The 15,766-nt window shown below is 42.9% G+C and overlaps 2 protein-coding genes and 1 long non-coding RNA gene across 3 annotated transcripts; 1 reads left to right on the forward strand and 2 right to left on the reverse strand.

Annotated features, from left to right (window-relative positions):
• Window positions 1–10: 10 nt before the first annotated feature.
• LOC147798744 (monocarboxylate transporter 12-like) lies at window positions 11–10,111 on the forward strand. The gene is made up of 4 exons (XM_087138259.1): window positions 11–473; window positions 706–846; window positions 1,227–2,357; window positions 5,530–10,111. Exons 1-4 carry the CDS (start codon window positions 152–154, stop codon window positions 6,363–6,365), a joined length of 2,430 nt encoding a protein of 809 aa, XP_086994385.1. The 5' UTR covers window positions 11–151; the 3' UTR covers window positions 6,366–10,111.
• A 1,119-nt stretch (window positions 10,112–11,230) lies between these two features.
• LOC147798745 (uncharacterized) lies at window positions 11,231–11,969 on the reverse strand. The gene is made up of 2 exons (XR_015425764.1): window positions 11,685–11,969; window positions 11,231–11,304 (listed from the first exon to the last, which is right to left on the reverse strand). It is a non-coding gene; the product is annotated as an uncharacterized LOC147798745 (long non-coding RNA).
• A 129-nt stretch (window positions 11,970–12,098) lies between these two features.
• LOC147798746 (uncharacterized) lies at window positions 12,099–12,740 on the reverse strand. Its single transcript, XM_087137793.1, has one exon. The coding sequence runs from the start codon at window positions 12,738–12,740 to the stop codon at window positions 12,099–12,101; it is 642 nt and encodes a 213-aa protein (XP_086993919.1).
• Window positions 12,741–15,766: the final 3,026 nt, after the last annotated feature.

A 15,766-nucleotide genomic window follows, 5' to 3' on the forward strand; every position in this document is an offset into this window, starting at 1 on the left:
AAATGATCTTTCCAATTGATAATGATTATAATTATTCAACACGTTTGACTTGATGTATCAGCACTGAACCCGCGAGTAATTCAAATGCGCACAGCATAGTGAGTATAGTGTTCTGGATAAACACAACCGTCTGTCTTAGTTTATATCCAAAATGGATTCCCATCGAGCTGGTAGTGGGACGACCCAGCCTTCATTGGTGAGGGAAGAAACTGAGGAGTCAGGGCAGACAGCCGAAGTACCTCGTACCGACACGGATGGACAAACCGAAGAATCGGAACAGACAGCGGAACCCAAGACCAACACGGGCTGGGCATTGGTGGTTTTGTGCGGTGCCTTCCTGGTGTATTTCAACGCGCTAGGTTTCACTATGTCCTTAAGTGTTTATCTACCTGTGTGGATGGACTATTTTGAGGCCAGTTCTGCGACCACAGGCTTAGTCATATCCATCAGTACGCTTTGGAGGGGAATTCTCAGTAAGTATACAGTGATGCCGGCAAATCTGATTAGAGTAGTCATTTTCCTCTCAAGGCTGACCGTTTCCAAAGTAGCTTTAAATAATCTCAAGAACTGTTGAAGACGGATCTTCATTTTATCGAAAGGTTATTCATATTCTCAAAATCTATTCTTACAATATTTATGGATTGTCTTGAAGTACACAGGATATAATGAACTTGTTTTTTCTCCTGAATGTCATCAATGGTAAAGGTCCCTTAGCAAGTGCACTGTGCAACAGGTATGGACCCCGTGTCGTGACGATGATGGGTGGGCTGATGGCATCGGGAGGAGCAGCCTTGTTGTCACTATCTCCATCCATCGCTTACCTGATTGTAGTCAATTTAGTATCGGGTAAGATCTGAATTTTGTGCCCACCCCATTTTGGTAAATTTCCTTAGACAGATCTCTCAGTTCACAGTTTGATACAGTATTCCTGTGGCAGTTGCGGTGTCGAGTCGACCAAAATGTAAAACTTGTCTTTTTAGTTTGACATGAAAAATTGCCTCTGGCAATTTAGCAAGAGGAATTCATGTTTTGCGAGTAAGGTTTTACATTTTCTTGGCTCCAGATGATAATTGTTTTTGTTTTAGTAGAGTTTGACGCCACATTATGTTCCAATCCCAGTCGATTTAAAGCCTCGTTATTGTAATACGGTGATCTTGGGATTGCAGCTCAATTTTTTCTTTTAATTTTTTTTTAGTTGATGTCAAGTTTTGTTTTATTACTTCTAGCTTTTGGCATCAGCATGGTGTTTGTCTCAGCAATGCAAGCGTTGGCTCTATACTTTCACAAAAGGTACAGCTTTGCCGTTGGAATTGCATTGGCTGGGATCAGCTGTGGTCAACTGGCTTACCCCCCTTTGATTACATACCTCATCGATCAGTATAGCTGGAAGGGATCTATTTTAATCACAGCGGCAATCAACCTCCACATTGTTGCAGCAGGGGCACTGATGAGACCAGTAACTAGGAAAAAGTTTCAGCCAGAAACGGAGGAAGATCAAGCAAACACAGACCAAATTAGCATAAATGAAAACGCCTCCCAACGGGGACATGGGGTAGACATTGATGACAATGCTGTCGTTTCTGGTTCTAGTGTTGGCACAGGATACAGGGAAGGTAGTTCCTTGGGTGAAGGCGATGATGACGAAGAAACTGACGACACAGGTGTTGCCGCTATCATAGCTGACGACGCTACCGACACGGCTGAATTCATTAACGACTGCAGTGCGCACCCAGTCGAGGAAATCACAGGCACTTTTATAGCTGCTATTGAGGAGGACGGACTCGCTCAAGTGAGCGACCTCGATTCAGTCATCTCTAATAAGAAGCCCAATACGACCATCGGTTTCGCTGGTCTCAGTTTTTCCCAGCTGAAGCACTTCGTGTTAGACACATACGGGCTCAGACGTCTGGTACACAACGTCAGGTTTATATTGATGTTGGTCGTGTATTTCTTTCACGGCTTCGGAAGGTTCAGTTTAACGTACATTGTAGCTCGCGCGGAATCAGTGGGTATTGATTTAGATCAATCTGCCCTTCTGCTATCAATGTTGGGTATTGGTGGCTTGATAGGCCGCATCGGCCCTGGTTGGTTCATCGATAAGAGGTATATCAGTGCTGATATGGCGTACTTACTGGGTTTGGCTGTATTCTGTGCGTCGGTTTCACTAGTGCCTGCTTTTGTCGTCTTCGGTCCTTTGGGAATCCTTTCTGTTGTGATAGGAGCCTCATCGGGGGCATCAGGTTCACTGTCCCTGGTAGTCATTCGTTCCCTCGTCCAGCCATCTGATGCAACGGCAGCGCTTGGGGTGATGCTAGTATTCATGGCGTGTGGAACCCTCTCTGGAATCCTAGTAGCAGGTAAAGACTTGCTTTTACTCTCTAAGTAGCTTTAATGAGAATTTCAGACGTAAATGTTACCTAAGTAATCAACACTTATTTCCACATTGACATCATTTATAACAGGATTACATGTACATTTTAATTAGGCCTGCGTGTAATACACAGATAAGTCCATTGTTCTCAGCCAGCCTGCAAAAGTCGCACAACTTCGTCGAATTTTCTTAATAGACATGCTCCAAGTAGGGAATTTCGTAAAAAAACAAAAAAAAAACCCCCCCCAAAAAAACAAAAAAACAAAACAAAACAAAACACCGCACAACGCCTTGGGTAACTAACCAGATGCTAGACTTGAACCAAGTCGGACTTATGTTTCCCTTCCCCAGGCAGCCATTCCTGCACTCTGAACAGTAAATGCGTCATCGCGCTCGGCCGCATAACTTCTTATAAGGCGCCCCCATTTGATAGTCTTTCCGCGTTATCCGGCGTCATACGTCACCAGTCGGTAAGTCCGACTTAACGGATACGCCAACCAGACCCCTCGTCGGTTATATGTAGTAATGCATAATTGCATATGAACGACTCGATCTTGCATAATGTATACAGAATTTTCACCAATCAAAATAGTCAGACTTGGAACTTCTACCAATCAAGTAGTCAGACTAGCAGACTCGTTCATCATAATGGGGTTATGGACAACATAAAAACAAGTCCGGTATTTGGTTGACTGCTACTAGTGTTTTGGTAGATGAGCGGGATCTCTGAAATTGCAGTAATAAGTGGACACAAGAGGGCGCGAAGCAAGTAACGCTGCGCAGCCTCAGTATCATATGGTGTACTATTTACGACAGATATTTCTCTCTAGTTCTCTCTAGCCTCCCTCCAAGTGACGCAACTACAGGACGCGATGGCACGACGGCTCGCTTGCGTAAAAGTATATCCTATGGTCTTTATTATGTCGTCTTTTCAAATTGGCTGTCAAGTCGTTTGTAATTCACTCATTCATTTAATCAATAACACTGTTGTTCCAAAGAAGTGGAAATTTGCCTAGTTACGCCTATTTTCGAAAGTCGAGACCGCGAGGTTATCGGGAAATATCGTTCGATGTTGGTCTTACGGTACCACTTCTTTCAAGATGTTGCAAAAGCTATTAATTAATGAGCAACTATCAAAATGTCTATAAGGCAGAAGTTTTTTTACCACTCCTCAATCCAAATTCTCATCCTTGCAATTATCCAACGCAAAATGCAGTTCTTGATGTTACTAAGGCAGTTTTCCTTGATTAGAGGAGTTTGATTTTGATGCCGCCAACCGTGATATCTGATTATCCAAATTACAGCTCGAGTACTTGTACATGTACACATGTGTGTGTGTGCACAGTTGTATGTAGATATGCATGGGTCCAGAGTACATAATTGTGGCTTTATTGGTAAACCCGTTGATAAAATAGCTTTTTTATTTGTCAATCCACCGTTTCATCGTTTATCTAATAAAAGTCTAAACGTAGGGCTTTCATTGACAGCAGTTCTAGAACTGATAAAACTATCAGGTTTACAAAAGACTATAAATAAACAACAAACCTAAACCAACATTAAAACAGCATTTTTAAGGTCAGTGCCTCATAAATCGTTGAATTTCAAAGCTTTAATACGATAACTAATCACTGAAAACATCGGTAACTGTTCATAACATTTACGAAGTAAATACTTAATGCAACAAGATGCTGAATTTCAAGCTTCTTGTGGCACCTTTAGCAATGACATATGTGCGCCCTTTGCGTTGATCACATTAAGCAGAAAAAGGAGTTCAAGGTGATCTCTGATATAAATTTTAAATCAGAAGATGCGATCTCACAAAGTAATGAAAACAAGTGAGTTATTGGTGGAACCATTTGCAGAACTCATGTTGGATTAATGATTCTGGCTGTAGGTAAGTAATTTTCTACGTCCCCATGTAAATCCACACATCATTAGGGGCAGTAGTAATCGAGCTGAATTCCCAATCACGTCCTACCATGGGCGTCGGGGGGGGGGGGGGAGGGAGGCGCTACCCCCCCCGGACAAAATTAAAACTATAAACAGGGGGAACCGTCAGGTGCCTGGAAGGAGGTCTTTAGGGTGAAAAATGGGTCAAAAAGGTCAAATTGAGGGTTTTTAGGGAAATTGATTGGATATTGAAATATTTGTATTTTGTATATTGAGTCAAGGGGCCACGTCATTCTGACGTAATTAATATAATTGAAAAAGTAGAAGGTGGTTTTTATTATTTTTGCCGGAATAAGGACGTTAGCAAGCAATTGTAATGTAACACAAATGCGCTACAGCGTCCCACTGAAGTGTGGAGGCAGTCAAAGTGTATCTCAGGCAGAGGGTCGTTAGGAGTTTACATGTTGCCTAATCGCATATTTTAAGCATGAGGAGTTCCCAGCTAGAGGGTGTTAGTATAACACATAAATTAGCCTACTGTTAAAAGTCAAGGTTTTTTATCCATAAAAATGCACAATATCATTTTATTCATCAACATAACTTTCTCAATGTAATATTCAAACTTGTGTGATTTTTATTTACAAATGGGAGCCCAAAGACATTCAAACAAATTATCTCAACAAGTAACATTTGCATTCCTGGGCCACTAACGTCCTATTCCGCACACTTATCAAGAAAAGAAACAGAAACCTAGAAAAGGGAGGAATGGGAATGAAAATCATCAATTTGCTTAGAAAACCTTGTCAATGCATTTTGAGTTTAGTAGGGATAAAAAGTTAAACCCCTTTCTGGAGAAAAGTGCTGATGATGCCTGTGGGTCTCGCGGAGAACTTTGAATAAGGGGGTTCAATGTGTGAACACATTTTGCCCAGGTGGACAAGAAAATTGTTTAAAATCGGAAAAGCATTTGGTCGTGAAGAAGCTCTGCTCCTCAAGTCCTCTGCTGCTCAAGTATTCTTATACTCAGTAGACTTAGATATTCCAATTCTGAATTAAAATTAATATTACCATACTTGTTAATTTTAGTTCTCTTCACTTACATGTATTTTGATTTTAGTCACAAGCTTCATGACTGTATGCAGGAGCGTATAAAAAACGGGGTGGTGTGGACTGGATTTGCAACTCTGTACGATCTCTAAAAATCTGCGGACAGAATTAAAAGACTGTCGTCGGGCTGAAAAGTTTGTTCCTTTTGTTTCATTCTTCAGGTTTGATTTATGACAACACGGAGAGCTACGATGTTGCATTCTTCACGGGCGGTGCCATATTGCTCGTTGCCGGGCTGCTCGCGGCTGTTGGGTACTGTCTCAAGAAAGCTCACAAAAAACGCCATCTTCCTAAAGCTCGGTTTTGGGCCAAGTTGCCAAGAAATATCAGCCTTAAGAAGATGCCTAATCTAAATTCTGATCAGCCCAGTTCGAAATTGAGTGGTTCCCATAATGCTGATCTCGGGACAGTCAATCCCCCCGTGAACATTTGTCCTTCATCTGAAATGTTGGGTAATGACACTATGACACACAGTCAAAGTACGAAAGAAGTTGTCGGACATCAGCTGAAAAAGAAAGCGCTCTTTCGACGCAAGCCTAGAAGCAATTCATACCAAAATGGCTTTTTTAACCCTTTATCTGGTTCTTTGGCTATTGCCGCCATTGAAGGCGGCACGGCAGAGGCAGCAGGAACCAAATACACACAATCTACTGGGTCACTGGTAGCGGAGTCAGACAAGGACTGCCAGCAAAATGGGATCGATTTGACAATCAGTTGCTCAGCTGACCAGGCTACTTCGAATGCCCCGAAATATGCCTCCCACTGTGTCAATCAACAAACCCACGACTCGGCTCCGCAGTCTGCTGAATGCACATTGGATATGGATTGCTGCAACGAGGATGCAACCAACGAGGGAGGATTCGAAAATCCTGCCTTTGCAGCCGACCCTACCAGCACCGCATGGCAAAACGACAAAGAGTCAACGAAAGACATAAGTTTAACAATGACACAACCTGACACTGATTTAGATCTTAACCGAAATTCTGGTGATGACTAACCTGGAACTTAACTCTAGGCCTATTTTATGCCACAGTTCCAATGCCACTATGGTATTATTCTCGCGTGAATTTAGATCCATTTTGCCTCATGTACTTCTCAGACCATTCTTCCTTTTTAGCTTCTTTATTTGCTCACGAAATGCCTTGTCACACTGCGTCAATAACAACAAGGAAATAAGAAAAATAAATCCAACTTTTATTTTTCATTACTTCAAGTCAGATGTAGCGCACGTAAACCACTCATCATGAGCAAAGGAGTGCGCACAGGTTGGTGTCCAGTATGATGTAATCATAAATCTGAATATAAAAACCAGAGTGCTGACTCATGTACAAAGGGATGCCTGGTGGGTGCATTCATCTTTGCGCACAAATCTATGGAAAACTCAACATTTTGCACGGCTTTTGCACTGTATTTGCATATCTGCATCTGTATTCTAAAACTGTGCCTCAACAAAGCCGATACTTAAACAACCTGAACGCCCAACCAGTAAATGAGCGTTTCATTTGCTCTGCTCCAAGAAACACAAACGCGTGCGCGTATGCGCTGCACATGAATTTTGCCAGGATCGGAATTTATCTGTCCCGATGCGCACGACAGCCGCCGCTCCAGAGCCAACAACTCACTTAACACTGACTGGATCGAGGGAACGACTTCTTAATTTAGCGGAACTTATTCATCGAAAGAAAGCCATTAAAAGACATGCATACAAAATCGGACGAACTTGCTCGAATGTTAGGGAAACATTCGTTTTAAATAATCAGCCATGGATAATGTGCCCCTGCTCTGTGTGCGCCTTATTCACAAGACGCGCTGACATTCGCGTATGTTGTACTTATAAGCGTTACATTTAGAATACATAATTCGATATCCATTCTATCTGATATTGAATGTTATACAAGCAAGGACATAGATTTCAAATGTCTGTGCACAAGATGGCGTCAAATTACCCCACGCGAGAATAAGAAGTTAGTGCGCTAGTTTTATATAGCTGTACGTGGACGTGATACATGACCATCCATATTTTGTTTTCGAAGAGAGACCGGTGCAAAAGTCGTATATAATATAAATGTGAGTACAAACGTAGGGGAACGGCTTCGACCTATAACCATAAATTGCACTGTACTTCAAGTTTGTTATTGTAAAGTTTGTTTTTCAGGGACAAAAGGGCATTGCCGTGAGAAAGCTTCGTGACCCCAGGTCATGAGCGACCAATAGGAAATTAGCGCGTTGTGTGTGAGGCGTAGTTACCAGTTGTGCATAAAAAGAAGCCTACTTGTTTTCGTTGCGTGCCTGGGCATAGCATTGTTACACAAATGCACTTTTCTTTATTCTTTCCAAGTTGACAGTAATCGTTTCTGTGTATTTGACAGGAAGTGGAACTTGTGTAATTTCAGTGATTTTTCAGTGGGGGTGTTAAACATTGTTAGCTGCATAAACTTACCAAGAATGCCAACTGTTTACAGAATAATTCCATCATAATGTGTAGAAGCCTCCATTTTAACACTAATGCTGTTTAAAGTGTTGTTTCTCTTAGATTCTTATGCGACTTGTACAACGTACATACGTAAACGTTGTACATATTACACGTACATGCACAGTGCCATTGAATTTGCCAATTGTTTATGTGTGCCTGACATTTTACTCACACGATGTAATTTTAACTTTACTAATGCATGTCAGTGGGATGTGTTCATTTGCATGCATTCGACGCAAACCTTTAGCCTATCAGCATACGCGTGCAGTTTTTAGCCCGGCCGAAAAATCTATAAAAGGCGAGCTGGTATCACATGCATAGATCGAGTGCTTTAATTTAACTCTGTTCGCCTCCAGAACAGGCCCTGTGGGAAGAAGCAAGCTGGCACCAGGAAGAAGCAGGAAGACGATGACAAACTAGAAAGAAGGGCTTTAATCCGCTCCGAGCGGAACAAAAGAGGGCGTGTTTTTTTGGTACTCACCGCAAAGGCGCGCTTAAAATGGAGATCAGTGGCGCGTTTGACGCGGAGCACGCTGAATACGAATTTATTCCGTAATGTATGGCCTATGCGTACGGGTAGAACGCGTGCAAGAACCCGCGTGGAAAACTTATTACTACGCCTAATAGATGTTCATGAGCAAATCGGAGCACGTCATTGGCCGATTCCACCTTGCGTCTTGGAAGTAGAAATGATACACGACCGGTTGACGTCATAGCGATGAGTGCAGTAGTTTTTTTGTTTGGTAGCATCGAAAAATCCCTCTGGAACCCGCCGCGTAAATAGGTAGTCTGTGTCATGTAATCTTTACGGAACCAGTCTCGAGTTGTATCCTAATAACTATTACAGTAAAGACCCAAAAGGTATGTCAGCACCAGACTACTGAAGCCTGTTTCTATGCACATCTGCACTGACATCATGACATGGAAATTTAGCAGCTGAGAAACAACAATGGCACCTGTGTGTAGGCCTTCAAGTAACGTGAGATTTCTGTTTGAATATTTATGAAGTGTAGTAAAACAAATACAGAATGGTTTATTTCGCTTCGCGTCGGGAGGTAGTCAAGCTGACCTACACCTCGGGACCAGTTTTTCCCACCATAGTGCTATAGCTCCATGTTTCCACTACTTTCCCTCAAACCATGCTGTATTTGTATACTACCATCTGTCTTTCTTTTGCCGCTTGGGGTGCACTGACATGGTAATCAAATAATAGCAAAACAGACAAAAATAGGAGCAGAGGAACGAAAAGCCCTGCAGAATTGAGGATTTCGAACATGGCCACGTACAGACAATAGACTGGCTTCCATTCTTTTTCGTTTCATGCGCATCACTTCATCACTTCTGCTGCTGTGGACCCTGACCAATGCGGTACCGAGACGTTTGTTCCAGGCCATTATGTCCGCAGGGCCCATTATGTCCGCAAACTTTTTCAGGCCCATTATGTCCGCCCCATTGTGTCCGCAGGCCCAATATGTCCGCTGGCCCATTATGTCCGCCCCATTGTGTCCGCAGGCCCATTATGTCCGCCCCATTGTTTCTGCAGGCCCATTCTTTCTGCAATTCAGTATCCTTTATAATAACATGGAACATACTGGTCCTACTCTATGAATGATTCATTTTCTGTCTGAATGTTCAGGGTTCAAGGGATGACAGTGACGGGCCAGTCACACAAGTGAAACTTATAATCGTATACATTTGTTTGGTGTTCAAAAATGAAGCGGACAGTATTTGCATTGTGCACGCTTTAGAGGGATTATCATAGAAATATTTTAATAAAACCCTAGAAATTGCGCCTTAGGGTTTCAATCAATGCAATGTGCACATTTACAAGGAAACCTGTGATTGCACTGAAGGCAATCTCAATGTTGCAAATGCTCGGTCAATTTTAAATGTTTTTATCGTGCAACTCTTGCAACTCAAAAAGGATGTCAAACAGTCTTCACACATCAAAGAAGAGTGCAGAGATACACAAAAAGTGCTTCCAAGTAAACTTCATTTTATGGACCCTTTAATTAAAACGGAGACCCTTAGCTGACTAATAACGCTGAGGTGAACCAATTTATGTTCAAATATTTTAAGAGTAATGTCTCAACCGACACGTTTTATTGAGACTAAGAACAGTAATAAATCAAGGCTAATAGCAACGGAAAACCTAGGTGCAAATAATATTTGTGAGTGTACAAAAAGATTTTTGAAAGTGAACAAATACGTAAAGAGTACATAGCGTACCAGAAAATGAAATAAAATAAACCCCAGCATATGAACACAAACTGTAATCGAATCAGACTGAATTTTCATAACATCGGTTATCAGCTTTCCAACCACCAACCAACCAACCAACCAACCAACCAACCAACCAACCAACCAACCAACCAACCAACCAACCAACCAACCAACCAACCAACCAACCAACCAACCAACCAACCAACCAACCAACCAACCAACCAACCAACCAACCAACCAACCAACCAACCAACCAACCAACCAACCAACCAACCAACCAACCAACCAACCAACCAACCAACCAACCAACCAACCAACCAACCAACCAACCAACCAACCAACCAACCAACCAACCACCCACCCACCCACCCACCAACCAACCAACCAGCCACCCACCCACCCACCAACCAACCAACCAACAAACAAACAAACAAACAAAAACAAACAAAATACCTGCAAGGAATTTCAAAAAAGGAAAGCTTTTGAAAAAAAAACCCCTGAGATTATATTGATTAACAATCGCATCCTGCGGACACAATGGGGCGGACATATTGGGCCTGCGGAAACAATGGGGCGGAAATAATGGGCCTGCAGACACAATGGGCGGACATATTGGGCCTGTGGACACTATTGGGCGGACATAATGGGTCTGAAAAAGTTTGCGGACATAATGGGCCCTGCTTACATAATGGTCCGGAACAGACGTTGAAGTCGTCACGCACATGTGCACGAACGTGTACATGTCACGCGCACACATGAAAAACACACATACACGACTGCACTTCACCCGTGACTTGCCGCTAAAAGAACGTTACTCAAAAGCCTGCCTTTGCAAGAGTATCCTCTTTTTGTCAAACGTTTAACAAAGCAATAATTCCTGGCTCTAAAAATTCAGCTTTATTCGGACATATTTTTTTTAAGATAAGATATATGACGTATTTTTTCATTACAAACTGTCTGGATAGATGGCGCGAAAATTTGATTCAAATTCAAATGACACCACAGGTGGTTGTAGAAAGTAAGACTTCAACCTGGCTTTGGATTGAAGTACAGTATGTTGAAGTGGAGGAGAATGTCGGAAATAAGTGGGAGTGTAACCTCTTAAATTACACAAGGAACGCAAGTGTGAACACACTGATAAAAAACTTTGCCCGTGGAAACAGCTCTCTCCAGAACTTGAACTGTTTATTCGCTACCCTTAATGATGGCAGCCCATTCCAAGTCCCAAGTCAGCGGTTCGCTACAATGGATAGAGAAAATAGAAGTACACCTTATGTAGCAATACATGTACATAAACCTTAGTCAAATCCATTATGATGAAATAAAGAAACGGTTGACTACACATCCCTATGAATAAATTTACCCTTACTATGTGCCCCCATAAACTGTCTTACTGTGTAAATGCCAAATGACCACGTGACTTATGATATAAGTACATGTACATGTAAATCCGAGCAGTAGGGTAATACATGAACCCAGTAATAACGGCCCTCCATAATTTACTAGCGTTACAACGTCCCATTATTTCTCCCAAATTAACCCCTTTTTCTCCAGATGACCCTTAAGCTTATTCTAATATCCCTTTATGACACACAATATGGGAGAATTCCTTTGTCTTACCAACTGTTGCATTCCTGGGGGTTTACTTAATCGAAAGGAAAGATGTCGCTCATGTACGTAGCGGATCATCGAGTGGAAGAAGCGAACGGTGCATTTCACTAATTACCCGAAAGAGGGCGCTATAACAGTTTTACGCCGCTACATAACCGGCCCCAAATGAGCTTAATAATAATAAACTCATTTTTAACAACAATAAAGCGGCGTAACTACTTCCAAACGTGGTTACATCATAAGAATACACCTTAGACTAAACGGTAACTGCTTACTAATTACTGAGTTGACGACATGCATCATGTCTTTAATGTAATGGCTTTCTTGGTCACGTGTCCCACACTCTTTACTTAAGTGGGCTCAGTCTCCTACACTTGGCTCCAAGAGGCAAAGCTTGGAAATTGGCCTCCGATAGAACTTAGATCAAACTCTGACTTCAACTTGTCTTGTCATGCCATGCCTATCTGGGTACGTGTTGACCACTCTCCCCAAGGGCCAATGACCACGCGGAGCACTGTCATCCGCCACAAGCACCAAATCGTCGACTTCAAATTTCCTTTCGGGTTTGGTCCATTTCTGCCTCTGTTGGAGAAGTGGCAGATACTCTCGAACCCATCTTCTCCAGAACTGGTCTGCAATGTATTGGGCTTGTCTCCATCTCCTTCTGCTGTAGTTGTCCTCTTTGCAGAATACGTCAGGTGGTAAGCTTGGTTTTCGTCTCATCGGGAGCAGGTGGCTCGGTGTTAGCGGTTCGTCATCCTTTGGATCCATACTTAACTGCGTGAGGGGTCGTGCGTTAAGGATTGCCTCAACCTCTGTCATGATGGTGATCAAGCTCTCGTCGGTGACTATCTGCTGTTGCAAGAGACCTTCCAAGATCTTTCTGACTGACCGTATGATTCTTTCCCAAACCCCGCCCATGTGGCTAGCTCCTGGGGGGTTGAAGTGCCATTCGATACCCCGCTGGACAAGGAAATTGTTGACCCTTCTCTTATTCACCGCAGCCAGACCGTCTTGAAGCTCCTTGTGGCCCCCTTTGAAGTTTGTCCCGTTGTCGCTGTACATGTGTTCAGGAGGTCCTCAACGATTTATGAACCGGCGGAAGGCTTGGATAAATGAATCCGTCTCAAGTGAAAAGGCCACCTCCAAATGAACTGCCCTGCTGGACATACACGTGAAAATGCAGCCACATCTTTTCAGCTGGCTTCGTCCTTGCTTCACCAAGAATGGACCAAAGTAATCAACCCCGGTACTGCTGAAAGGTGGTTTGTCTGGCGTCACTCTTGCTTCTGGTAGGTTGGCCATGAACTGTTGGCCTCGTCTCGCATTCCGCTTCTTGCAGTGTATGCAACTCCCAATCACATGTCGTACAGAGGCGCCACCCTTGATTATCCAATACTTCTGCCTGAGAGCTGTCCATGTCATTCCCGATCCACAGTGTCCAATCCTGAGGTGGTAGTGAACTATCAAGAGCTTGGTGATGTGATGGTCACCAGGAAGGATTAGAGGGTGTTTCTGCTCATCAGACAGTGGTGACCTTTCCAACCTACCGCCCACACGAAGTAGGCCGTCACATAGAATGGGATTTGTTCTTTCAAGGCCCTTGGATGAATTCCGAGCCCTCTTCTTCTCTCCTGCGTCTGGCTGGAACTCGCTCGGGAACGGCTGCTTCTGCACGAACTTAATTATGCGCCTTTCAGCTATGTCCAACTCTTGGGCAGTCGGGGGACCCGTCTCCTTGAATGTTGGCTTCTCTCTAACACGAGAGGCAAGGAAAGATGTCGCTCATGTACGTAGCGGATCATCGAGTGGAAGAAGCGAACGGTGCATTTCACTAATCACCCGAAAGAGGGCGCTATAACAGTTTTACGCCGCCACAGGAGATTGGGTTGTAGGCTTACAACAGACGGAGAAGGACGCAGTGTGCTGTACCCAAGCTTTAATTTTGTTTATTTTTGCACTCCATAGTTAGGTGCTATTCCCAGGCGCGCTATATCTAGGTGGCGTGCGCGTTGGGTATGCGTGGTACGTTGCTTAGTTTAACTGTTTGACATGTACGGACAGATTTTGTGTTCACAGTCTCCAACTTTGTGTCTGAGAGTCCTAAAATTATAGTGCTTTTAGAAGCTATAACCTGAGGGTTAAGCATCCATATATTTTTATGTAAATTAAGCTCTATTATTGTGTTGTTAACTGGATTATGAAGGTTTCATTTTATATATATAACGGTTTTGCCCGTACCCAACGTATGTTAATAAGCACTGTATGCTCAGTGCTGTCCGAGAGCTTGCGAAAAAAACCTCACAAGCTTACTCGGGTGGGACTCGAACCCACGACCTCCTGCTTACTAGTGCAGATGTCTTAACCACTCGGCAAGCTCGGTGGTCGAGTGGTTAAGACATCTGCACTAGTAAGCAGGAGGTCGTGGGTTCGAGTCCCACCCGAGTAAGCTTGTGAGGTTTTTTCGCAAGCTCTCGGACAGCACTGAGCATACAGTGCTTATCAACATACGTTGGGTACGGGCAAAACCGTTATATATATAATTAACATCTCCCAAACGCAAAAAAAAACAAAACCAAATACATCTTGAAAAAAGGTTTCATTTCATTGTGATTTGGGGGTTTATTTTGTCCGTCTCAGTTTAGTAATGTATAGGATTATGTCAATCTACATTTACACGTTAGTTTACATGTACCATACATCCAGAGTCGGATTCACGTATTTTGAAACTCATAGTTGCTATTATGACTGCCATCCGTTACAGAGACATTTTGCTGGGTGAGCCCGGTGTTTGTTAAACCTTGTTAAGAACATCTGTTACAGTTCTTTACGTGAGATTCTGATTGTGTCAGAGGAAGCCTGGAAGCCCACAAGTCTGTATGTTTATTAATATTATTTTCATGTACATGTACATGTGGGCGACTGAATGCACACCATACGATCCCTTTATCACTTTGGAGGTAATGTGTAGTGTATACAAATCAATCTTTGGACTATAGTGGATTATTGTAATGGTATATATCTGGATGTACCCAACATTATTATTTCCCTTTGACAGAGTCATTTCACTCGTGTGTTCTTGGCATGTGAAGAGGAAACTGGTGACAGTTTGATTTAGGGTTGTTTAATTGTGTGTTGACATAGTCAAGAAGTTTGTACGTTTATTGGGGTTGGTTTTCACAATTTCTTTCACAAATATGGAGGACTGACCTTATGTTTGTAATCTTTTGTTTTAACAGTTTTACCCACAAACAAACTTCAAGGCACATAGTACCAGTTCATGGAAGTTCGTGGAATAAAGACATTCTTCGAACTAAACTCTGTGATCTACTATTGCTTGAATTGTGGGGTTAGCTACTGGACGGAGCCAGCGCGGTCAGTGCACACTCTGAGGCCAGTATACGCAGGAATTGGCACTCTTTGTGCTGTGGGGATTTGGGCGTTCGAACAGCAAACTGTTCATGCTCTGGTGAACGTTTCATTGATAAGAGTGGAGATCACGTTTCTAAAGTTGGAAATGTTTCCAAAGTTGTTTCAAAGCGCTGTTCTCAATCGCCATTTTGAGCAAAGTGTGGAGTCGGCAAGCCAGGTTGAATGGGGAGACTCTTAGTTTGGTAGAAATGGCAGGAATGGAATGACAAACACGGGTGGGTGTCTGTTGGTTTGCAATGTATCTGTGATGCAAAATCCGTTGTCAATTCCTACAAGAAGACATAGAAAGACAATGTTTGAATTGGAAAGCTCGTGTGTGAATTTGATGGTTGGATTGGCAGACGTACAATATTCGAGGAAAGCATCAAAGGGGGAGCGGCTCCCTTGCCAAAGCAAGAAAATGTCGATGTATATCTCCACCAACAGAGAGGTTTGTGTGGAGAATTGGCAAGGAGTTGAGCCTCAAGCTGACCCATTGGCACCGTCATTAAGGTGCCAATGGCAGTACCTTGAATCTGAAGATAATGATTGAGCTGAAAGTTTTTTATGTGAATATGAGTTGGATGAAGTTCTTGGTTGTTTCTGTGAAAGTTGGGTTTGTTTGTGATGTGCGAATGCTTAGAATTGCGGTGCGTGTTGTAGTTTCTTCGCCATGTGCC

Source organism: Acanthaster planci, linkage group LG06, assembly GCF_054643075.1.
Source record: "Acanthaster planci isolate LZ-2023a linkage group LG06, COTS_SCS, whole genome shotgun sequence".
NCBI lineage: Eukaryota > Metazoa > Echinodermata > Asteroidea > Valvatida > Acanthasteridae > Acanthaster > Acanthaster planci.

Excerpts from the sequence above, each read along its gene's own strand:
- LOC147798744 (XM_087138259.1), top strand. The coding sequence starts at position 152 with ATGGATTCCCATCGAGCTGGTAGTGGGACGACCCAGCCTTCATTGGTG. Across the intron at positions 847-1,226 it reads TGTAGTCAATTTAGTATCGG|CTTTTGGCATCAGCATGGTG; the intron begins GTAAGATCTGAA and ends TATTACTTCTAG. Across the intron at positions 2,358-5,529 it reads CTCTGGAATCCTAGTAGCAG|GTTTGATTTATGACAACACG; the intron begins GTAAAGACTTGC and ends TTCATTCTTCAG.
- LOC147798746 (XM_087137793.1), bottom strand. The coding sequence starts at position 12,740 with ATGTACAGCGACAACGGGACAAACTTCAAAGGGGGCCACAAGGAGCTT.